A 26621-nucleotide genomic window follows, 5' to 3' on the forward strand; every position below is an offset into this window, starting at 1 on the left:
ATTTTTTCTTTATATGCCGGGGACCACTATGGAAAAAAGCTCTAGAGCTTATAGGGTTATCGTTGAAACAAACAAAATTTACTACGGTTTACTTAAAGCTCTGTCTACACTTTATGCGACAAAAATGTGATGTGCCCATATATGGACATGGTGATGTCATATCACTAACATATTTGGGCATATCACTACCATATTTGGACACATCACACCTTTTTTTGTCAAACTAGTAGACAGAGATTTAGACCAGTGTGTTATATAGTTGAATGGGGTAAATATTTTCATTTGTTCTGTTCTGACAATCTTTCAAATCATAAAAATGTTCTCCCCTTTCAACTGATACAAAAAAAAACTTGGATGGAAAAAATGGATTCCATTAAGATTGCTTATGAATAATTCAAAGTTAAAATGTATGTTGCACACCATATTATGTTTGATTTGTAAAATTAACTTGTTTAGTTTCCATAGCTTTGCATACAATGTTAAAATCTATTGTTTTGGACCAGTAGAACGCACTTAAAGCAGACACGACGATGTTGACAATCAAGTACACAACTGTGGTTTTATTATTTCATATTTTACAATCAACAGCCATATAAAATAATTGTTGTTCATATTGCTTTGTTCTCAAAATTTAAATATACATACAGTATATTGCTTTTTCTTTTTGCTTTTTATAGTCTAATTTCAGAATATATTACTTTGGGAATACTCCATATGCCAAAGTATCTTTATGTTTGCTTCCTAGTGGGAAGTATTTAATAGAGGAACAAATTATAAACTTATTTAACTTACGTGCACAAATTGAATATTTCTCCTAGTCTATTATCATTACTATTACAGTAGAAGCCTTCCTTTAAGGGGACACTGACAGTGTGAGTGCGTGTGGCGCTGTGTGTTGGACGTTCGACTACTGATCGTTAGACCGAGGTTCGAATCCAACTCTCGCCGCATTGCTTGTACCCTTAGGCAAGATACTTTACTTACGTTTGCCTCTCTCCACCCAGGTGTATAATTGGGAACCCGGTTAGATCAAGACACAACTTTGCGCTGATTACTAGCTGCATATATGGGAGTATGTTTCCATAGGTGTTTGGTCAGGAAATGACTGGGGTAATAATGTTCAGCGCATTGAGAGCTTGCTTATATGCGCTATATAAGAATGAACTATTATTATTATTAATAACAATTTATACACTACTGCCAACCCCTACTCAGAGGACACCCCTTTTAAGGGGACACTTTGTTGGGTACCAAAGGGTTTCCCTTTAATAGGAGTTCTACTGTATTTAGAAAAGGTTTAATGTTAATTCTGCCATTTGAAAAAAATATAGGCTTCAGGAATTAGACAAGGACTGGCATTTATATTTTCTTTTTAGTTTTATAGTTAAGCAGTGTTTATTTATCAAAACATGGAAGATAACTTAAGTTTGATCAATTGGACTTATGGGTGTCCTCTGAATAAGAATTGGCCTTCATGTTCATTCCTCTTGTTTATTTCACATGAAAAGGTTCCCTGAATATGGATGTCTCAAACTTGACCTCTTTTAAAGCAGAAACTATATGCACCATTATTTTATACATGTCAACTGTCCACAGAGTGGAGAACATACTATTTTGTTTGCTACATTTTGGTTTTTACAAGCATATTTGAACAAAAAGATTTAGGAATTAAACTACTTGATAAAAAAATAAAACACATAATATTCATTAATCTTATTTACTTTAAACAACTCCCCCACACATGTAATTATTATTTACTGTACTTTACAAAATTAAATACTATTGCTCCAATACACAATTAATTATAACCCTTAAAATTTAATAATGAATGCATAGTTAGTATTGATTAATGTGACCAAATGTATGTCTTGTTCTACATAGGGAATAGGGATATTGATCTGTTTTCAAGTGTTTTATTACTGTATGTTCAGGGGCATGGCAATCTATGTCTATGGCAGGCATTGAGGGGCACTAAACAGGGGTTGTGGTAGAGAGAAATCGAACCCCTCCTCCACCCACTTTTAAGATTTTGTGCGTTGTGAGTTTTATTCACTTTTTATATATAATTTCTTTAAATGTTAATATATATTAATATTTTGTTAACCTCCTTTTTCAGTTCAAGTACTATTCATTTAAAAATTGATATCTTGACCGGCTGTCTGCAACTATGGTTTACTGTTGCTAACCTATAGAGAGGGGTAGTTGATCATGATGTATACACTGACACCCTTACCCAGAAAATGCTTAAAGTCAATCAGTGCCACTCTTTCCATGCTGAAGTGGTCCGTTTTTAGTCAGAGGTTGTTTGGGTAGGCCTACACACCACAAATATTTCACTGCAAACAGGCAGCATAGATAAGTGTCTCCCTTGTAGATTTTGTACAGTCAGATCAATCTAAAAGTTGATAAAAGCCTCAGTTCCCATGGTTTAGCAAGACCAAACTAAACAAATTCCATAAAATATTGCTTTTTATATGATAGCTTCAGGAGGCCACTTGAATGCTTTGATCAGACCTCCCTTAGGCCTTGCATATTTTCCATATTTTTCTAAGCTGTGTTGAGGACACGATGAGCGCCATCCAACCTCCGAGCTCGTCGTTTGCGGGAATGGCTTTGGTGACGGATGAACCGTGATGTATCTGGATATTGGTGTAATAGGTGGAAGCGTTAGAGCAGGAGGAAGCTGGATCTTTTCCCTTTCTGTTTTTGTTATCTCATCTTTAACAAGCTGTAAGAAACAAATGGAATTTCATACATTGACATTTTCTTCTAATAATAATAAAAAGAAAGGGTTTTAATTGGAAGGATGTATACATTTTCATTTTTATAAAGTGTTTCAGATAATTTTATGTGAGAGCGCCAAATCAAGGATGCAAGAAACAATACCATTATCATTACAACACATCCTGATGTTCGAAAATAACAGTCATATGAACAAAAAGGAAGTTATGATTTTATATCTATAAAATTGGCAAAATTACGAAACATCATTTCCTGTGTATAAAGGTTCATTGATATCATAAAAAAATCATAAATATTAATAAATAAAGAAATAATGAGTATAATATGTCTAGACTGTTGGATTATAATCTGTAACGGATATTATTATCATTATTGTACTATTATCAACCTATTGCAAACTGTCCATGAGACTGTAACTACTGTACCACATTTGTCTATTACATGTTGATTTAATAAAACTGAAAACCAGTTATAGAACATTATTAATGCGCACAGTGGCGGATCCACGGGAAGGTGAAAGAATCACCTCCTTCAACTCCAAACAATGGTCATATCCTCCCCGGCAAACAAATGCTGGATCCGCCCCTGAAGCAGCAGTTGTAGCGCATACCAGACAATTAGTTTAAAGGTTAATGAAGAGTGGAGTCGAGAAGAGGCTAAAAGGAGAAACATGCTAGCTCGTGTTCACCTAGATGCCTACGGCATACGTATAGTGTTGAATAAAGACTCTAGTCTCGGTAATTTATTGTGTTCAATGTTCAACTATGTTACAGTATTTAATGCGACTGTTGAATAAAGAATTTCAGTAAGTCTAGTGGAAGACTGATCTATTAAAAGTACAAGTCCAGCGTTGGCCTTCCTATATTTATGACATGTATCATTATGGTCACCGTACAGGTTAGCTACTACATCAGTACTTCTATGAATGGATGACTAGTCGGTGACAATAACGCTAGTTGGTCATACCCAGTACCGTTTTGATTTTACGATCATTCGGGAAACCACCTCACGACGGAAATTAAAAATGTAAGTGTCCTCAGTATCAAGACAAAGTAAATCAGTAATTTATTCAATTAATAAATATATTTATATTTGTTTTAAATGTTTAGTGATATTCTTATTCTTATTTTATTCAATTAATTATGTATAAATAAATAAATATATTATAATTGTTTTAGAATGTTTAGTGATATTCAGGTAGATGTAATATATATTCATCATATGTAAACTATTAATGTGCGTTTTACTTGAATTCATCATATATTATGTAACTAAAGGTGGTTTAACTTGTATACCCTGCCATGTCTAAATCCAGTATTACCATATATGGTATTGACTATCAAGAATATTAAGTCAAACATTAATTTTTATTCAATGAATTATACAATATGTTTTGGTTGTTGTACTACTTTCAAGGAATTATATAAGCCTTGTCTAGACAAAGTGTAAACATATATTACATGCTTTATAGGCATGAGTTAACAAGTTAAAGAAATAAGGAAATGCCAAGTTTTGTGATTTATGTCAATTCTAATCTTTGCTCTTTGTTTTATTTTTGTTGTTTTAGGATGTCATAGGGTGCATGATTCTTCCCCTTTAACTTATATGTAGTTGCATGATGCATTGTATTATAGAGGATTTATTTTTTCTGATCTGTTAAAGTAAATGCTAGTAAACCCCCAGCTTTAAACAAACTTCTCGACACCCCTACTTTGCTGAATTGACCTTCAAACTAGAGACTATGAGTGGAAGTGGTGGTAGAGGCCTAATTATAGCTTAGAGCAGTTTTTGTCTAAAAATAGCACTCTATTTTGCACCACTACCGTTGCACGGCCTAATGCGTGTCTTAAAACCTGGTGCCTCGAAAATAAAAGACATGTAACAAGCGTGTAGGCAGGATGTTTATAAAGGTGGGGAGGAGAGGTGGGGGGACCACTCTTTTCAACAAAAAGAGCTAAAATCGTCATAAGCTAGGCTTAGTTATGCAAATAATACTATTTGAGTTTGTTGAAACCCAGGCTTGCATGAACCGGTGGAAAGTTTATCTATGTACATTCAAACACAGGGTTCTCAGAATTCACAAAAGAACATACTGTAGCTGCATTTCAATTTTTTTTTTAAACGAACATACTGTATTTACATCCCCAGCGCTAGAGGAAATTCAACGTTGTAGCCTATGGTAGCCTACTGTGTTGGCTAATGTATTGGCAGCTACTACAGTATAAATTGAGATAGAATGCACACTCACAGTTTACAAGCATAGGTTACCAGGTTAGGGGTTTGATGTGAAATGATGCATAGAACATCTTTCTTGATGTTATCTCTTAAACATAAACATTACAGCAGTTACATGACCCATGACATTTACGAAATTAGCATAAAGTTTAGACAATTCTACATGACCGATTATTTGATGTTCAGGCAATTTTTCGGATTTGAATCTGTAAACTTTGAACTCTTATCACTTCAGGTTTGCTCATTTGAAATGAAATTTTATTTTACTTATTTAAAAAAAAATTCTTTAATCAGTATTTATTATATACATTTTATGTATTTCATTACATATATATATATATATATATATAACTTTTAATATTTCTTGTAATACATTAAATGTTATAATTTTAATTGTTTAGCTTTGTTTTTCTATTTATTGTGTTTTTTTTCAGACAGAGCTTGCATTTAATTGCAGTAACATTCTTTTTTTTGCAAGTTGAGACTTGAAAACAAACAAAACAACTTTCTTTCATGTGACCTGCAGTAACTGCAGTAACATTACAGAAATTGGTTTACCACAAGCAAACAATAGAAATGCTAGGCTTACAATAAAATCATATTTCTTATAACCTAATGATTTAATAGTTTAATGCTACATATGTCATTAATTATGGTAATTGTCTAGACTATTACATCTGCTTCTGCATTAATATTTCTTTAGTGTGTATTTTCAGCAAATTTTCCAGCGCTTAAACCTTGACTGTCTGCAAACTATAAATTTTAATATAGATACAAAAAAAAATGATCATAATTGACCCAAAACTTAGTGAATGTGGCTTTAGAACTAATTTGAACTTTAAACTAATGTAATTTTATAATAAATTAGCTTAGAGTTATTTCATATATTCTTACTACTATTTTTTCTCGTACAATAAATCAAAATACAGTAAATTATTATTTTTTTTATATTAATATCATGATGATGTAAAATATATTTTCTACTGTATTTGGTGAAACAATCAAAACCTTTGAGTGAAAAAAGTCACCACCACCACTCAAACGCAATCTCTTGAGACTTCAATAAATTTGTTTAAATATTAACTTATGCTCTGTCTACACTATCATAATAGTTTGAGAAGAAAGTGTGATGTGCTAAAAAAAATCTATTTTTGTCACATAAAGTTTGATAGTGTAGCTTTACTGTTAGTAAAGCTAACCCTGCTTTTTAGACGTATAATCTATACTATTAAAAAACTTTATGTGACAAAAATATGTGATGTGCCCATATATGGACATGATGATGTCATATCACCATATTTGGGTATATCACTACCATATTTGGGCATATCACACTTTTTTTTGCCAAACTAGTTTTATATTATAGTGTAGACAGAGCTTTACATATCATATAATTTGTTTTCTTAAAATATATAATGTCATTTACAAAATTAACATTTGTGATATATATATCCAAAAGCATTTATTACGTATCATCTGTTACGTATGTTAAATTAACTTGTCACGTATTGGTTGATTGTACTCCACTTCACTTAAATAAAAATGCTTAAATTGGATGGTATTAATGTTACATGTGAATATAGTGCATTAGTCTTGCCCTGTGGGCATGACAACTTGGCTTAATGTGAAATCATATATGGGTTAATAAACGAAAGTCCTTTTACTCGGCATGGAAGACTCTGGTATTTGTTAATTGAATGAATATGTTGTTGTGATAAATATCTCCACCTTAGGAGAGTAAAGAAAATGGCAGGTATGATGTTCTAAATAAAAACTCAATTTAATTCTTATTTGGACTTATAGTAACATTAGTTGCCTGAAAAACAAAAATCATACTATAACATTTTGTATTGAATATAAACCTAGCCACTAGTATGGTTGGTACGGTTTCAACCTGAATACTTTTTTACAGAGGCCTTTGACAACCCTGTGACTTGAACAGAGATTGTTCCCTTTTTTTGCGAAAACCGAATCACTTTATTTCTTGTGGCTACATCACTGCACAAATATGGACATCTAACTTGAATGTATAAATTCAAGTTCAATATAACATTTATTCAATAATGGTAAGACAAATGATACAAGAATAATAAACAATAAGAAACAGTAATACAATAAAAAGAAGAAGAGGTAAATAAGAGAAAGGAATACCATCATTGGGGAGGGGGAGGTGTCTAGAAAACTCAGATCTGAGTTTTCTATAGACACCCTCATTGGGGTCATGATTGGAAGTAAAAAACTTGACTTCATTCATATTTGTTACAGTTTATAAAAGATCATAATATTATGATACAAACATTAATAACAACAGACATATCCAAAAGTATCCAACTATTCCAATCCAACAACTGCAGAATGACATCAATTTTTATTATTTATTTAGACATAATTGCTTTACCAATACCAAATTGAATATCATTGTCCCAGTAGGCGACAAATTTGTTCACCAGCCAACCATACGCACAATGTGTTCTACAGTTACTACAACTATATTTATCAAGTAGAGGAGTAATAATAATAATAATAATATGCTTTATTTAAACACGAAAATTTGGCTCAACTAGCAGTTGTTTTTCTGCAAGGCCGTGCATAAAAAAAGTTCACAAACAAAAACCTATAAAAAAAAAAAAAACTACAATACATTATACTGAAATATTAAAATACTAATAAACAATCTTAACTACTGTTTTTGATGTTCATTTATGCTTTAAAATAACTACTGAATAGATTAAAAATAAAACTGGCAGAGATATAATATATCCATTAAAATACACATTATATCTTTACAATATTTCATCTCTTTCGTTTTTTGACTTATTTTATTGTTTTATACTGTATTTCATTTTATGTATTTTTGCATATTTGTATTGTTGGGGCCTTCATGAGACAAGCTATTGCTTCTAGTGCGGGCCCCATGTATTGTCAAATGAATGAATGAATTTGTTTTTTAAATAAAGAAATTGTTTGGCAATTGTTAAGATCATCATTAATTTCATTCCACATTTTTGCACCTCTATATGATAGGCTTTTCTTTTTATAATTAGTTCTTGGTTTTGGTAGTGTTAATTTTTTGTAAGTTCTTGTCATTTTTTCTTGAGAAATTATCTGTGATTTGTCCCTAGGACTCAAGAATTGGTGACAGAAAATGGCACATACCACCAGGCTCATCAATCAGAAAAGAAGGAGGAAAACTCTCCCTATACCTATTTTATCCCTCTGTTATTATCTTATATTTATGATGTTGTTTAACCCCCACAAAAGCTATGCTTACAGTCGGGATTTCAGGTTAAAAGTTATTATTATTATTATAGCACTTTTCTTATATTAGAAGTTATTTTATGTTTGCACTGCCCCATTAAAAATCCTGGATCCTGTAAACATATATTTTTATCGAAAGGTTGACTCCACAATGGTAACCCAATGGTCGTGTTTCATATATCTCGGTATCTATATTTCAATTTCAAAAAACATCAAAACAATTCACTGAGGCAAGTTAAATACGTAGCAGCCAAAAAAGCTGGATTGAGGATTTTTTTACAAAATTAAAAACATCAATTACAAAAAAATTCAAACACAAAATTCTACAAACACAAGAGGCAGCAAAATTTAAAGCGTTTGCAACGAACGTCGGAGGTAAATGTGGTATCATCTGGATTCCCTATGACTTGACATATTTATATTATTTAACCACAAAGCAGGATATTATATGTAATAATAATTTTGTCTAGATTTCAAGCAGATGTGCTCACTGGAAACAAATCAAAATTTCAAAGAAAACTGGACTAATCTTGGTATGCTGATTTAAACATCAATAATTTAATTATTCTTGTCTAGACTTTTTAAACATTGACGTATTTATTAATATGCAGAGTTATCTGTTAGATTGGTGATTTCATTGGTGGATCACCGCATCAAACCCAACCCTTTTACTGGATCAATATTTGGACTAAAAGCAATTTAAAAAAAAAATCATTTCATGCTGGTAATTTTTTTATAACGTTGAAACCATTTCATGCTGATTTACCTTTTAAGACAAATTTAGGTCTGAAAGGATTGTTTATATAAAACTTAAAACAAACATTCACGAAAAGAAAAATATGAAACAACATTTCAGCCCCATGGTGAAACTCCTAGGCCGTAGCCACCAGTATGGTTGGTAAGGTTTCAACCTGACACTATTTCACAAAGGTATTATGGCAACTCAGTGGCTTGAACAGAGATTGATCCATTTTCTTGCAATCCCCAAGCAACAATTATTTCTTGTGGCTATGGCACTAAATTCATGATGGAGGCGACGTTTAAACCCCATGATGGAGTTGAAATGTCGTTCCTTTTTTGTAATATAATGCGATGTAATGTAATGCGACATTTATATAGCGCTATTTCATGAAGATCAGAGCGCTGTGGACTTAGATGTTACACCTTTTCAACAACATTCTTCTCCCCTAAGGGTCACATCGTGTCATCGGCAGCCAACTACGGCACCATTACGTCTGTCCACGACAGTGTGTGTGTGTGTGAACTAGTACACCAGGGTTATTTTTAGTTAAAAATTCTGATATCAAACAAATTAATTAAAAATGTATAATAATACTTACGTCACTATAACTTGTTTTTAAAAAACCCCATTCTTTCGGCCATTTTCTAGATGCTACTACTTCATATCTTATATGATCCTTCCTATGAAAATGACAAATATATTTTCATCATATTATAGGGTAAAAATGCATATTTTTAGAAATAAAATGTTGCTAATTTTGTGACTTAATTACGACTAACAGTTTGTGATGATGAAAATGATAAGTTGATGACTTTATAACAGTTTAGTGATGATGAGAAGTTGATTTTTCAACAGTTTTTTTAATGATGAAATGACAAGATGATGACTTAACAGTTTGTGATGATTAAAATTATAAGTTGATAACGGAGCCTACAGTTTGTGATGATGAAAATTACAAGTTGATAACTTAAGGATCCTACAGTTTGTGATGATGAAAATTACAAGTTGATAACTTAAGGAGCCTACAGTTTGTGATGATGAAAATTACAAGTTGATAACTTAAGGAGCCTACAGTTTGTGATGAAAATGACAAGATGATATACTTTTATGATGATGAAAATGACAAGTTCATAACAGTTTTTGATGATGAAAATGACAAATTGATGACTTGACAGTTTCATTTTCGACGATGAAAATGTGATGATTGATAAATTAAAAGAGTGCAAATGATGACACTGTCGGTTTTTAATGAAAATAACCATATCAATAAAAATAAATTAATAATAATGATAAAACTTTGAGCTTCTCCTTAATAAATAGCAAATATAAACATTTTTAAAAATCTACTTATTAAGATTATTAATATTTTAGGCACCATTCTAACACAAATATTGTTGGTGTCAGTGAGTGTACAACCCTTTAACACAATAAATAAAAAGAAATTAAAGATATAGGCCTCTAAGAGCTAGGCTAAGTATGACAATTATAATTATATACTTACCAAATTTTATCCTGAGCTACAAAGTTCAACTCTGACTTCGTTATTTTTTCAGCCATGATTTGATAGCCAGTATAATATAGAAAATCTACTATTATTTAGAATCAGGCGTACATTGCCACGCTTACAATATTATTTGGTATCGACTTAGTTTGTTTATCGCAAGTTAAGTTGCTAATAGTTGTCATGGCTACACAGAGCGCCACCAATATTCCAATTACCTTGAATACGATTATAATTGACGGTACATTCCATTATTATTGGTGTAACCATTTACGGTCTCACAATATTTGAAAAAAATATAATTGATACGCGAAGATAATATCAACGTAAAATATTATGTTTTTCAAAAATATATCTTGAATAAAGATTTTTTAAACGATTACCTACAATACAAAATCAATTATTCATAGTTTAGATAGTACGTACGTTTAATATAATTTTGCGGTTTTCCTGTCTGGTTAAATGGTATCACCTGTCTGGGCCGATCGGCCAGACGTGAAAGAAGGTCAAAAACGGATTTTGGATGGGATAAAATGCGATAATAAGAGAGAGGATTGTAGCGAAAGTAGCGACTATATTTCAGGCAGACAGGAATTCATAAATGGATGAAATATACAGGTTATAATTCTGTATTGAATTACTATTTTAGCACTGAATGCCAGGCTGGAATCAAGATTTGGTCTGCTGTGAAATGTAGACGGGGTTGAATGAGTCTTGACTCTCCTCCAAGGCCAGGAAATCCTACCCATCAGCTGGCTAGCTCAACATCATATCGGTGAATGAGCATTCCATGTTGTTTGAGTGCTAGGCAGACGATTTCAAAATGTCTAGCCTATAGGTTTTTATCATTGCTACCAATGCATTGGTGTTGTTTGGAATGGAGCGTAATGCCGAGTCTTTCATATACATACAATTATTGTGTAAGTAAAGTAGGCCTAGTAGAAATAATGAATTAAGAAAGGAATATATCAATCATTTAATATAATGAATGGACTGTCAACTCTGTTGATTGATTGATTATTCATACTCCTACCTAGTTAGCACATTATAGCAATTATTGTAGGCAATAGGCCCTGGTAGTTAGTTAGCCTCAATCAAAATTATTTATACGATATCTTCCAGTTGCTATGAATAGAATTTCCCCTAATTACTTAAGTTTAGGCTAAATAAAGCTAGGTTGCTAATAATATTTACCCTAGTAGGGCCTAGGCCTAGCCATTTCACTACATACAATTAATACAGTAACTTTGATATTTAAAAGTAAAAAGTTGTTTTGAATGAAAGGTACATTTTATAATAATTTGTTCATATTTTGTTAAAAGTTTCAACTTAATAAATGTAGTAGAGGTGTCCCCTAAGTGTCCCAATGGAGGGTTCTACTGTATTTCCGATTAGTTCCATCAATCTTAACTTTTGCTAATTCTATAGAAATATAGGCAACATTGTAGTACTGTAGTCTGTACTGTACTGTAGGCCTACAGTAGCTTTTTGTTGAGCATATTAATGAGACTGCTGTGGATATACTTCCCCCTGGAGATATCGCCAACAGGAAAAAATCATTTTTGGCTCGCAGTCAAGAGCACTTTTTCAAAATAATACTTTCTCTACATGTCTGCCAAATAAAGTTACATAATTTTCAAAGGATGTCTTTAATAACTTGCCGAATAATAACATCAAACAATGAAGGAATAATGTGTTATTCAATAGAATTATTAATTAAACGGGCACCATCTACAGTAATTATTTAATTAATGATGATGCCTCTGTAAACCAATTGTGACATACTGTAGAGAATTGACGGTGCAAAGAAATCTGTCTAAAACACATTGTTGTACAAACACAGCAGAACAATAAAAAGGGTTAAAATGTGTCCCAGCTCAATCAGTCAGTTTAGAATGAGATAGATAAATTTACTGTAATTTTCGAGTCAGACCTTGCCTATAGACATTTGCAGGTGTGCTGTATTGTAGGTGTGCTGTATAAAAATTGTAGGTGGGCTGTTTGTATCTTGATGTAAGTCATACTCAAGTGCATTCAAAGAGTGTTAAGTGAGTGATCACACTCCCATTCCTCAAAAGACAATGCCTGGTTTAGTGTTAATATAATTATACAATAATAATTAATATAGACATATAGATCCATATATGATGTTGTCTGTTGTGAGTGTACAGTTATTGTATTTAAATTAAACCTGTGAACAGGCTGATTATATTGACTTCCACCGCCGTTAAAAAATAATTGATTGTAGCTAAGCACGATTTAATGAGATACCACAACATCGTCACTTAATCTGGTAAAATTTGATGATAATTAGATAAAATTAATAATTGACTATTATTTCTATTTTATAGCCTTTATTTGACCTTTAAATACTAAATGGTGAATTGTTTCATTTGACACATTTTTAAGGATTTAAGTACATTTTTGGCATTTGCATTTAATCAGTACAATGTTTTTCTTTTGTTCCTGGTGCCAATGTATTCACTACCAGTATGACGGACAGCTTTAACCTTTATGCACTTTCCTACAGTATATATCTGTTAAATTATACTTTATTTGTCAAATAATTAAATAGAAAGGCCCAGGGATATTTTAAAACGTTAATGAAATATAGTTATATACTGTACTGCATTTTTGCCACACCATTTTAAAAATGAATCTGTAGCAATAAGGTAGTTTTGTATTCCTGTGTAACATCTGGTAAAAACTCCAATCTGACTAAAAATAATACTTGAATAACTAGTTAATTACTGGTTTACCATTTTACTTGGTTGCATTATAAAAGTTACGTTACTAAACAGTATGATAACTTTAGTTTCAACACACTACTGTTTGTTGTTGATATTTATATTGTTTTACCCAGTTTACGCTAAAAGATTAGTAGTCCAACCAACTGTAGTATCAACATTTAGCAGTATTTCCATGCTACTGTTAAGTATACAGTAAAATGCATAATACTATTTTTACCCAGAACAAACAAACAAAAAACAAAAATTGAATATACAGTAGTACAATACAAGGTATTGAAATTAAATTACTCAACCATATTAGGCCTATACAGTATTATAATAGGACAGCACATCAGGTCAGCACAATCTAATAGTGTGTAAAAACCTATAGTGTATTATGCATAGGTTCAGAATAGTTTAACAGGCACTAAATCTTTTCAGTGCAGACATTGTTATTTAAATGTTAATGTAACCCATCATCACAGTAGCAATAAGCATACAGTATTTTTACTTGGTAAACTGCTACTAGTGCTAAATATGACATCATTACTGTATTGATGTACAGTAGTATTAATCATCATTAGCTTTTTTTTGTTTTTTTTTTGTGTGGAGATTGCTTATAATATAATTAATAATAATATCAATTTTAAATGTATTTTGTAGTACATAAGTACATAGAATACGGTAGTGCAGGCCTTGTCTTTTAAGGCGAGCGAGTGTGATCACTCACCAAACACACTCCTAAACTGCCCTTGAGGAGTGCGATTTACAACACGCTTAAATTTGGTAAACTTTTACACACCAAAATACAAACGGCACACCTACAGCATCCCTGAATGTACAGTATTGAGGAGTGCAATTTGTAGCACACCTTTAATTTAATTTTTTTGTGATTGTAGATAAGCGGGTGGGTGGGGCCACCCAGTTTAAAGGTCATATCCCAAGCTTAATATTCATCTTGCACCCAGTGTGAAAGCCTTGATTTAAAATGGAATATAAAAATTGTAGTCTGCACTCTCTTTCCTGTACTTTCCTTAATATTTTTACTAGTAAAATAGGTTGTTTTAATTAAGAATTTTATCAATTTTAAGTAGGCCTAATAAAGTATGAAATTCTATGAAATAGAAAGTTGCTGACAAAATACCTGTTGAGTATACTGTTATGTCTCTCTGTAATGCCATTAAAGATTTCTAAGTATGCATAATGAAATTAAAAGTAAATGAAATACCACCGTCAACTTATATAAGAAATTGACCAATACCGAGATATTGTTGATCATGCCTTGTCCACACTAATACATTAGCTGCATATGTAGTCTACGCAGTGTGTGCGCGGCCTAGATACAAATGAGGTCACGCTGTATGGATACAAATCGTAGCTATAAACATACAATTAACGATTTTAAACGACGACTGTACAAAACATTAAGTTAGCGCAAGCGCGATTGGCACTTTAAAAAAAAAAAGTGGGTCGCGTGGAATGTTGCGATATATCTACTAATGTAATACTCGGCATTAGCTGTAGGAGCTCATCTGATTTGTTAAAGGATGTAACTATAATCTGTTAAAATAGGTCACATGTTTCATGCAGTGATATGAGGTCATCAAAATTCTCTGTCTAGGTTGATGCTTATTTTCTAATACTCGTAGCGAAGTATTCACAACGGCCGCAGTACTCCCAACGCCTACTTGATATCTTTGAATAGAACATATAAACTTCCCAAACGCTGTAAATCCATATTATATTATATGGGTACAGAGTCTGTTATAGTTCATGTATGAAAAATATTGCCATTTGACGAAGGTCAAAGGGATTCTTTAATAATGGAACATTAATGAAAAAAATTGTTAGAATCACTTTTCGTTTCCAAAATGTTGGAGCTGAATGACTTATTTGCTGTTAAAGGTATATACTGTACTTTTTTTTAAAATGGTGGTATTCTTTAAAAATATTTAAGAATCGTGATAAATGTTCCATAGAAATAGTAGGACATGGCAATCATCAAACGGTCCAAAGTATTTAATGGAGACGGGACTTTCAGATTAAATTTAATCAAGATGTGATCTGTAACAGTTTTTGTTTTTTTTCATTAAAACTTATTTAAAAGAGGGTAACCATAAACAGCATTGCTGACAATAAAGGGGCCCTCATATAAACATAAACAAATAAATAGGAAAGAAACAAAGAACTATACAAAAATATACTTTTACAACTATACAAAGATATACAATACACTATATAAATACGTATTAATTTTTCTTTGGGCATCAAATACTTTTTTAGAGCAGACTTACAATTTATTTATTGGCACCGCATTTCATTTGGAGGGTACTGTAGCACATTTAGATAAGTTGGTGCTCTGTAGATAAAACTGTTCCAGAAAGTTTGTATTGTAGGAAAAGGCACGACAAATTTCCTGGTGTTTTTTTACAGTCCTGTAAAATATTCAATGCTGCTTCTTATTGTATTTAATGTTTTAATATATAAATATTCAAAATCAATTGTTGTAGTTTAGTGTACCATCATCTTTACTTCAATTTGTTCAAAAGAAAAATTAATCTCTTGTAAAGAACATCTCAGTATTTGGTATTTAAAAAACATTCAATAAAAGTAAGTATCATATACTAGTAAAATAGAACTAACACATGTTATAGCGCTTTTTCTTATTAGTTAGATCTTTAGGCACATAGCCATTTATTAGTAACCTATGCTGTATAAAAGGAGATATTTCCATGTAAAATGATGTTATAATACTTAGTGATTAAAAATGGTATGTGTGGGTAGGTTAGTAAAAATAGCCATGTGGTTTATAAAGAACAACTTCTGCCTCTTCCACTTATAAAATTATGTAAACTGTACTGTAATTTGGCCTCATTTATTTAATAGACAGTACAGTACATGGAATAATTTTAATAATGTAATCTCTTTTTGGATCGCCATCACAGCAAGAAGGGCTTACCGTAATATACTGTAGGCCAATAGTCTGTGTATGTGGTTAGATACCTCGCTGGTTAGACCACCTTAAAAATGAAAGTGAAAATATCGATGGACTGGCTATATAATGCATCACATGGCAGCCATAAGAATTGATGTTCCTAAATGGTTGGTGGTTATGATGCTTGGCTACCAATTCAAGGGTCCTGGGTTCAAATCCTGTCATATGTCAGGATTTTTTTCCGATACAATTTATAACTCCACTCCCAAAGACTTGTTATATAAGACTTTATGTAGAGCATCTTGTTAATATGTTTGTATTGTGGACAGGATTAGTAGTGAATGAATTTTCTTATGGTTATCCTTGGCAAATTTGCTTATATATATAAATCCAAAGGCAAATTACTGAAAAAAATGACAATGCTGTGGGTATCAGTGGCTGGATCTCAATGGAGATATAAAAAAAAAAGCGAAAAGCTAAATCAAAACGATAAAGTAAACAGCCAGAAAAGTTAGCAGAGCTTTCGGGCAACACTAGCCCTTCATCAGTGCATATATATATAAACAAAAAATATTTTGTCAAGATGCTATAATTTATTATTTTATAATGTCACATAGTCAGTTACTGTATTCACTTTGGCAAAAATTTAGATAAAACGGAAAAAAATAGTCAACCAGAAGTCCATTTAAGTAAAATTATTATTTTGTGAAGAAAGTGAATAACTACTATATTAAAATTATAAAAAAAAAAGATTTTCAAATTATTTTTCATGTTTTGGAGGACAATACATCTTAATAACTTTAAATAACCAAACCCTATTGTTTAAAGGTTCTACTGCATGTACTGTACACTGTTATAACATTACAGATGCAGTATGTGTATTTTTCTGTAATTCAAATTGAATGTTTAAAGGGGGTCATTGTGTATCACACACAAGGGCAATGTGAAGTTATTTGTTTGCAGCCAAAGCAAACTATTGTGTAATAAAAAGGGCGCCCCCTGTGTACTAACTTGGCGGCATACACCTGTCGTCTAGCCGTCGGTATTTACATTTTCCATGAGACAATGCTTCATGAGATTTAGCAATCTATGTAATGTTTAGAAATTGGTACCTACTCTAGTTTGTGTTTTTTTTATATTCAAAGTGTGATAAATTGATAATTTAACTGATTTGATTGAAAATTTCATATTTTCTAACTACAGGAATCAATATACAGTATCACTGTACATAAGTACGTTTCCTTGATTTAGTAGAAAAGTACTTTATATTTTACTGTATGTTACCGTACCAAACATCTTTATTTATCTGTATTATAAACATTAATAATTAGTAAGATTTTTCAGTAGACGAAGTAGACAAAGCAATTTATCTGCACATGCCCAAAAATAGACCATACCATTCTTAATCGGGGATGTATTTGATCGATTTAATGTTTGTCTACCGGTATTATGTACTGTATAATTACTGTAGGGCCTATAGTAAAAAAAAAACCATAGAAATTCCCTATTTTTTTAAGCGAACAAGAACAATATTACTAACCGCCCGCTATTTAGGAGACATCTCTAAGAGGCCAAATGTCTATTTAGAGGAGACCCTATATTATGGACACATTTTTGTGTCCAAAAGGTGTTCCTTCAATAGGGGTTCTACTGTTATAGAAGTGCTACTTCCTATACCGTAGATGTCTAGTATGTTATGTTGCTAAATACTGTATGTATCTTAATTATTTATTCAAGAAATGAATTTTTATTTTTATACTCGAAGATACTAACCCTGTTGTAGCCAAAATGTAGCAAAACAGTAAATCTATTTTACAATACCCAAAAGAAAAAAAATGAACATATTTGATACAATGTATTTCTGTAATACTTGCCAATGGAATGATAGCATCACATTGTCATCATTTTTAAAATGCACTCATGCGTTCAGCACGACAGAATTGATAATTAAATATTATAATCTATATTTTTTTCAGTTATGTTGATGTACATTACTTCAGTTTTCTCAAGGCAATTTCCAGGTATGTATATCATTGTAGTTTTTTTATTAAATATTAAAATTAATCATTTATTTGAATAACCAATAACATCTTTTGTTTTATTTATTATTTTATCTTTGTGTTACTGCATTCATTATGTACACCATTTCAACAAATATTTTTTAAAGCTGCCTACACTATCAAACTAGTTTAACAAAAAAGTGTGATGTGCCCAAACATGGTAGTGATATGACATCATCATCATTCATGTCCATATAATGGGCATATCACATTTTGTTGTCACATAAAGTTTGATAGTGTATACAAGGCTTGGGCTTTCTCAGAATTGTTCATAATAAACATGGCACCCTTGCAAAATAGTTAAAAATGGTTCACGTTAGGACATGTATATAAATTTATTTTCCAGGTGTCCCCTGAATAGGGATTCAAAAGGAAGGGTTTATTTATAATTTATTTATAAAATACTAATTTTCTACTATTTCTACAACATGTTTTTATTAAATCATTATCTGCTATACAATAATAACCTTTGGTTAAAAATGATTGACCAATAGCATTCTTATAGTCTTATACTGACCTTGTAGTTTGTACCGTAGCACATAAAAATAGTTTTAATTTAGAAAATATCAATGATTATTATTAAATATACTGGTTGACAACTGAATTTTTGTAAATTATTATTAATGTCTTACACTAATTGTCTTTGTTCGTTAGCCTTTACATTAGCAACAGTTGAAGGGTAGTATGTTGCCACTGTTGGTCGGACACAAATAATTATTCAAATTCATTGGTGAACTTAGAACTTAACTACTTCCTATGAAAGAAAAAATTATTGTAAAATTCGACATTCTTAAGCCATGAAAGTTGTTCCATGTTGTGGCCTCTAGAGCTGTTTTGCAAGGGAATAATTAAGTCTGTGGCCCAGTGCTTTTTACAGCTAGGCTTATCAGCGTGTTCTGCAGAGTGGTAAAGAGGTATATAACATTGTGTTTGAATAACTAGCATGTTTTACTTGTAGGAAAAGCATGTTAAATCAACCATGAGGCCATTAAAACATACAGAACACATTTTAATGTGTGTATGTACATCATGTAGATAATGTTTTATCTCTACGATGACGATTATAGTCGTGCCTTTTTGAAAGTTGTATTCAGTTTAAGATTGTAAAATGTAGAATTTCGTATTATTGTATTTTATTTATTTCGTATTTATTGTGAACTGTGAACAATTGAATTTTTTTGAAAAAGCTATTAAAGTTTATGACCAAATTTGTTATTTAAAATCAACATTGTATGATCATAAGTAAACCTAAAAAATAGTATAGTGTTATATAAAATTATGATATACATACAAAACACGATACATAATTAATTCTTCTTTAGTTTAAAATATGGTTTCAGGGGAAAATTCTATTTTAAAATCTAGGAAATATAGTTTTGTATTTTATAGGTTGTTTTTATGCTATACAATTTTATATATATTTTAAGGGTAGTTTTGTATAGCTTTTTGCTATCCTACAGTACACTTGTGAAATTAGTCCCTAGGGTTAATCTTCGACTCGACAAACACAATCATCTTATTTTCAATAGGTAACTACATCTGATAACTGGAGACCAGACTGGCTGCAAGATGTAAGACCATAGTCTTCTGGTTTTTCCAGCAGGCGCATGTCTTACTTTAATAATACTTTATTCCTCTAGCATGTCTATAACAGTGATCCAATGCTTTGGCTAGCAAACCAGCATCTATTAAAAGATCACTGCAATTATATGATATTAGTCTAGACATGGACTTGTTATTTAGCAATGACCATTCTCAAGGATTTGGCATTTCTTAGTCAACAGAAGTTCTTTCTGCCCATTGTCAGTAACACAAGCAGCGTGATTGCTGAAGCTCTTGGCCTAAAGTCTGTAGCTTGTTGAAACTACTGTAGCTGCTGCACTTGAATAATATGCTTTTTATACATTACTAAAGCCTGCCATCTGATAGGCTAGCATATAATTGGTAATGAGTTGCAAGGTTGGTTTGAATGCTATCTATAAGTGTAGCAAAGCTGCTCAATCTTCCCAGATGCCAGCCTCAATATAGTCTGGTTGCGGGCTATAGGCTACAGTAGCCTTATTAACAGCTTTATGTGTGTAAACGAAAATAAGAAAATCTATTCATTCATTCATTTATTAAGCCATAAAAATATACAGAAAAAATTTTAGATAAAAAGATGAATTTTGTTTTGTTGGCTATGGACACAAAAAGTGAACTCAATTACTATAGCCTATGGGCCTGAAACTCAGTCCAAACTAAGAAATTCAAATATAAAAATACTATATAATACTATACAAAATGGTATAAATACATCATGTACAAGAAATATGGTAAATATACAATTAAAATTGAAAGGCAATTGCAAAATGTCAAAATGGGATTGGAGGATTAAAATTGAGTGTCGAAATTTCGGTTGTAAAAATGGGAAAATACTCATCCAACATAACAATTACCCCAAAATGATTTGGTTTATTTTTTATTGCACAACATTTAAAATGTATTGATATTGTTAAAATGCTCACTTTTACAATGAGAATTCGTAGGCCTGATTCAAATTGCTGGGTATATAGCATTTTATCATACAATTCATTTATGGGGACTACTGTCCAGTACTGTTCATTGATTGAGACTATGCTACACTGTATTGCTTTGTCTACACAACTTTAAAAAATGTGATGTGCCCATATATATTGACATCACTACAATATTTGGTCACTTCACACTTTTTTTTTCAAACTAGTTCGATAGCATAGACACAGCTTTAAAAAAAATATTTGTTAAATGGTGTACATAATGTAGACAGAGCTTAAAACATGTCTTTGAAGACTGTATTTACTTTAGTTTAATCAATTTAGATAGATCTGTATTATCTAAAAGAGTTCCACATATATAACTAATAATATACACACTATAGTTAATAGCGTTATGCAGTATAGCCAATTGTCATTGAATAGGGATCAAAGTTCAAAGGTAAAATATAAAAATAGATGTATGGCATTAACCTGTAACCTTTTGTGAGTTTCATACTAGCAAGCTAAGAACATAAATTTTCTTTTCAGTATGTATTTAACCAGTTGTTATTGCTTTGTTGAATTCATACTATTTGAATGATGTAAATAAAGAAGGAATGTTTAGTAGAAATATCGTTTATCTTTGTTTGTAAGTAATTGGAAGATGGTATATTTTGTCAGTGTTCTCCAAAAGCTGCTTTTGCCAACAAGATTTAACGGAGTAAGTTGGGTCCAACCAGTATAACAAAAATGATGTAAGAAATAAAAATAAAATCAACCTTTGTCTACTAGTAGTAGTTAGTAGCAAATGCAGTGAGCTAGGTCTAACCATTCAATCCTAAAACAAGACCAATCAGCGGCTACTATTTGAATTGACGTTTAGTTATTTGTATTAAGATTAGCTACATCTAGGATTTGGTATCTTGCTTAATTGACCAGAATTGGTTTCTAGAACACTGATTGTATACTATACTATTCCAGGGAAGAGTTAATAACTTTTCCCTGACTATACATTGCAAAATTTGTGACACCAAAACTGATAAAAGTGTTGTTTACTGTACTTTAATATATTAACCTTAATTTTCTTAATTGACTATTTGAACTGCATTGTGGTTTAATGAAGACAAGAAAATGATTTCCCTACAGAGTTTAATTTAATTAAAATATGTAATTTTTAATAATAATCAGTATTTGTGTTACTAATAAATAATAGAAACTATAGTTATTTTTAATATGCTTGAAATTTATTCCATCTAGATGAATTCATTGTTTAATGGTGTGTTACTGTACTGTACATGTATATATATATTTTTTGGGTGATGAATACTTTTTTTCTGTAAAAGTCTATTAAATGAAAAGGTATTCCTTATCTTGTGTTTACTGACAATGACATACTTTCTTACAGCACTTGACCTTTGGGTGGTTCTGAGCCTTGCTGGTATTTTGTGGTCTAGACCACAGGCCAAGTCTACACCCTCTGGCATCTTGCTATCTTCAATTGAGAGTCCTGATTTGACCATCTGACCTATATTAGGCCACCCTAGTCCACCTTGGTTTGACTGCCAGCAGTGTACTGTAGCCTACTGTATTCCGAGGGTTCGTACAGTAATGGGACCTTTTATTACTAACTTTTGTCAATATTTGTCTTGGTAGCCTATATAAAGGTTCTAAGTTAAAGTTAAACCAGTTATACCATAAAGTTTGTTTAAAAAAAATTATTTTTCCCCCTGAAAAATATATATTTTAATACGCTATTCAATGTCACATAATAGGTATTCACTTTGACCAAGATAAAGATAAATCTGTATTGTCATGACCACAACAAGGCGAACATGAAATTTTTTTTCCTTGATGCTTAATTTTACACACGCTATACAGAAAATATAACAGAATAAAAATCAATACAATATATAAAGACTAATATTAGAAAAATGATATTGTTACAAGAGGGATAAAATACATACATCTATCTCAAAATTGGTCAAATTGGCTGCTAGCCAACAGGTTTTTCGTTGAATTTAACTGTTAGTTTGTCTTTTTGTTAAGTAAAAACATTTGTTTCTATTTAAACTACAAAATTGCCTAATAAAATTCTGATTTTATTAATCTTCATTTTTCATGTTTTTGGGGACAATACATCTTTAATGTTGATTTTGTATCTTATAAATTCAACTGGGTGAACCATACAGTAATTAAGCATTAGCTGTGATGGGGTTTTAATAAAGAATATTATAATACTGTACAGTGTTTTAGACTGTATCAAGAATGGTATTAATAGAATGAGAATTTAAACACTACAGGTACTTGCTGGTAATATTTCAATTCGGTGTAGTTTTTGATTGGCATTTATTCTTATTTAATAGAATTAAGTGCCTCTTATTGGGACCATCAACATTAGCAAAACAACTATCACTGTTTTTAGTGTTTGTTCCCCAATCATCTCTTATGATGGTTGATCGAAAGTAGAAGCAGAACACAAATATCAGTCTGCCTGGTGGCGTTTAGCGGGCCACTTAACTAGGGACCAGAGTAGCATCAATTTATTTTTTCACATTTTAACAATTTAAAGACGAAAAAAGTAATCGAAATAGGCCCATTATAGTTTCTAAATTTTACATAAAATGCAGTTTGCGACCTTAAATTAGATTTAAAAATGGGAACGTGTTTTTAAACATGGTGTCCGTTGTGATTTTATATTGTAACTCTTTTCATACTGTTAGGTAATAAAATGTGTTGCAATCAATACAATCACTTCAATGTATAGAATAAAATATTTTGTGTAGACATTTTATTATAGTACTACAGTGTGCAATAACAATCAACACAGTAGCCTGTTTATGCTCATTTCTTTGGAGTATATGTAATAGGAGATTAACTTGCCTCCCTTTGGTCTTTCTACGATTAACTCGCCTCCTTTTGGTCTTTCTACGATTAACTCGCCTCCTTTTGGTCTTTCTACGATTAACTCGCCTTCTTTTGGTCTTTCTACGATTAACTCGCCTCAGTTTGGTCTTTCTACAAGACTACAAACACAGCAAGGCTCAGTCTTATTCTCTAAGTTCTCTCTTTCATATTAATAGAATGATAATCTATTAAATCCAACATCATATTTTTATGCTCAAAGCTGGATTTGAGGTAGACAAAAAACAATTTGTTGTGACAATCGGTCTTTGCGAATCTTCACTTTAAAGCCAATAATTCTGAAACACTAATTATTTTATTTTTCAAAAATATATCTACATTTTAAACTAATAACTCTAGTCACAATGAGTAGTTCTACTAGTCGCCGAAATCTGTGAAATAACTTAAATGGTTTTGGAAGAATTAATCTTTTTTTCCATGCGTGCGTCATACAAGATTGGTAAGAATAGCTTTAGTTCTGTACTGTCAACTCAATTGAAAGCGGACTAAATCTTTCCCAAAATACAAATTGAGATTTTGGCGTAGCCCTAGCCAGAGGTATGAGGTTCGTAGTAGTAGTAGGTAGACACGTAGGTTTTAAAATGCTTCTGAAATATTAGGCTGGGTGGTAGTTCTTATAAACTTTAACTTTTATTAAAGATGTATTGTCCCTTGAAACACAAAAAATGAAGGTCAAAATATTCTAAATTTAAATTGGCCATATCAAAGTAATATTAAAGTTATTCACTTTAAGTCAAAAATTCGAGCCAAAAACAATAAGTTTACGTAATTAACAGGTAAATTAATTTGATTACATTTCGTCTGGAAATTCGTCGCGAGCGAAAGTAAACAAAGATTTCAAACCAAGAGTATGCATTATGCATGATGCTAATTAGGATTGTTTACAACTCATCACATTTGAGAAGGTGTTTTCGCACAGATCGCAAGGAAGTTTTTTGATTATGCATACAGAGTAGCCAAACAAGCGCGTTGCATTATGAGATATGTTTTAATCGAAAACTTTGACTGGAAGTCAAAGTTATTTTTTGAACAAAAAAACGTCTGTATTTCAGTTAAATGATTTTTTTTCAGACTAATTTTTGGTGAAAGTTAATAACTATTATGATACTTCAAAATGACCCAATTTTTTTCAAATATATATAGGGACAATACATCTTTAAGATACAAAGATGTATGGCACTGGCTACCACAGCTAACTAATTTCAAGTATTTCCTGTCCGATATACATACATTTCTACACTAAAACTATTATACTAAACAGTGTCTTTATATAACAATTTTCAGTCTAGTTGATTGTCCTACTAAGCCTATACTAAAAGCAAACCACAAATATTTTTTAATATAGTCATTTTTGCTTTCCTTGAATGTTTACGATGAAAATTTTGTTGTCTTCACTTTTCAATGTAAAAATGATTGATTTATTAAGTTTGTGGTTATGATATATTTGCGTGCAAGTTTGCTAAATTTTTTTATCAAACAAAATAAAAAAAACAAGCCATTACTTTTACTTTTGTCTCAAAATTGACCATCAAGATTAATTTTTTACAGTACATTTAAAAGATGAAATTTATTTGGAAATCCAGCAATAACAACTTGTTTGCTTTATGTACCGTACCGTGTCAACTGCAATTTCCTTCCGCTGAGTTTGCCTGCCTTGGCTTGGCTTTAGAAATGTTTTTTTTTTCTTTTGCTACTAGCTAGCTTTCTGTTAATATAATATCAATTTTTATGGGAAAAAATACCTAGTTTAGATATTTTTACCATGCTTTTTCTTTTATAAACTCTTTGGTGAATACCTTTTATAGTGACAATTTTATCTACTTATAATTTAATAATTATTGAAACATTTTAGATTACACAGTAATTTTTACATAATACAGTATAGTTAAATTTTAGTCTTCTATTTTACAATACAATTTGATGGATTTATTGCCTTTACATTAAGCAGATACGGTGGTGTTGTAATTAAATAGTTTTTGGGCAAAAGTATAGTAGAGAAAGTAGAGTATTGCTGTAGTCCTATAGTATTTATGCTGTCTATAATGTCTGTATTTATATTGTCTTGACAAGTTAGTGAAACAGTGTGGTGATGTGAGATTCCGTTTTCGGACTTTTTTCTGTTGTCTTGGTCAATTTATTCGGTTTTCTTAGGCTATTTCGTGGTTATTTTACATCAACATTTTCATTTTCACACTTGTGCTAAACAGCGCATAGAGACTATTTGTATTTTGCGCTATATAAATTTAAAACCATTATTTCCAATTTTCAATCATATTTAGTCTACAGTAATAATATGGATCCCACAGTACAGTAGAATTATTATTATCATCACAGTGGGTGTGTGTAACACAGCTTTAATACTAGTCATAGGCACAGAACATTGTATAATAGCTTTTCCATGTTTTAATGTTATTATATAAATTTGCAGAAGGTCATGGTATGGTACTGCTTCGTGATAGATTCTTCTAGACATATCAATTCTCGTTTATCGCATTTGGAAAAAAATACTCGACGAGAATTTGCTTGACGATGAATCGTTCATGATTATCCAGGGGCGTGAAACATGATTGGAACGGTTGAGCTCAAACCGGAATTAATTCGCACACATGAATGGCTAGCTTCAAAATGGCGTATAAGGAAATTGGTCCTGTTAGTTGAATCAACATTCATATTTTTAATAATTATTTCGCAATATTTTTGTACTATTTATAGAGATTTTAGTGGAAGATGATTTTCAGATGTTACACAACGGTGTATAACTGTCATCATCGTCATAGCGCTGTTTGAATATTTTGTAATCGCATTGTGAACATTTTTTTTTTTAATTGTCAAGATTCATAACAATTTAATCACCAAAATGGAAATCAATGTTTATAGAAATTCTATACGGAAGTTTATTATTTATAATTAGCGGATTCGTTTACAAAACATGTTATACTTCTAGTTTTGTTTTCTTATTACTGTATAAACAATTCTACTTTTTTCGTAAAGGAAAAAATGTCAGT

General features: G+C 31.3%; 3 protein-coding genes across 3 annotated transcripts in view; 2 read left to right on the forward strand and 1 right to left on the reverse strand.

Moving 5' to 3' along the window:
• LOC144850692 (chromosome transmission fidelity protein 8 homolog) overlaps positions 1-26621 on the forward strand; it is a 119149-nt gene that overhangs the window by 24326 nt on the left and 68202 nt on the right. The window lies entirely within an intron of this gene.
• LOC144849595 (ciliary microtubule inner protein 1-like) lies at positions 1809-10630 on the reverse strand. The gene is made up of 3 exons (XM_078706556.1): positions 10479-10630; positions 9576-9657; positions 1809-2728 (listed from the first exon to the last, which is right to left on the reverse strand). The coding sequence occupies exons 1-3, from the start codon at positions 10532-10534 to the stop codon at positions 2471-2473; spliced, it is 396 nt and encodes a 131-aa protein (XP_078562682.1). The 5' UTR covers positions 10535-10630; the 3' UTR covers positions 1809-2470.
• Positions 10996-26621, forward strand: part of LOC144849591 (uncharacterized) — a 48952-nt gene continuing 33326 nt past the window's right edge. Inside the window, exons 1-2 of the mRNA XM_078706550.1 lie at positions 10996-11398; positions 18119-18163. Of these exons, the coding sequence (XP_078562676.1) occupies positions 11356-11398; positions 18119-18163 (88 nt within the window). The 5' untranslated portion in view covers positions 10996-11355. The remainder of the gene's footprint in view (positions 11399-18118; positions 18164-26621) is intronic.

Source organism: Antedon bifida, chromosome 8, assembly GCF_963402885.1.
Source record: "Antedon bifida chromosome 8, ecAntBifi1.1, whole genome shotgun sequence".
NCBI lineage: Eukaryota > Metazoa > Echinodermata > Crinoidea > Comatulida > Antedonidae > Antedon > Antedon bifida.

What these genes read in the sequence shown, in the direction of transcription:
- LOC144849595 (XM_078706556.1), bottom strand. Translation starts at nt 10,534, where the DNA reads ATGGCTGAAAAAATAACGAAGTCAGAGTTGAACTTTGTAGCTCAGGAT. An exon ending in GTAGCTCAGGATAAAATTTG is followed by an intron (nt 9,658 to 10,478) that starts GTAAGTATATAA and finishes TCATTTTCATAG; the next exon opens with GAAGGATCATATAAGATATG. An exon ending in TAAAAACAAGTTATAGTGAC is followed by an intron (nt 2,729 to 9,575) that starts GTAAGTATTATT and finishes TGTTTCTTACAG; the next exon opens with CTTGTTAAAGATGAGATAAC.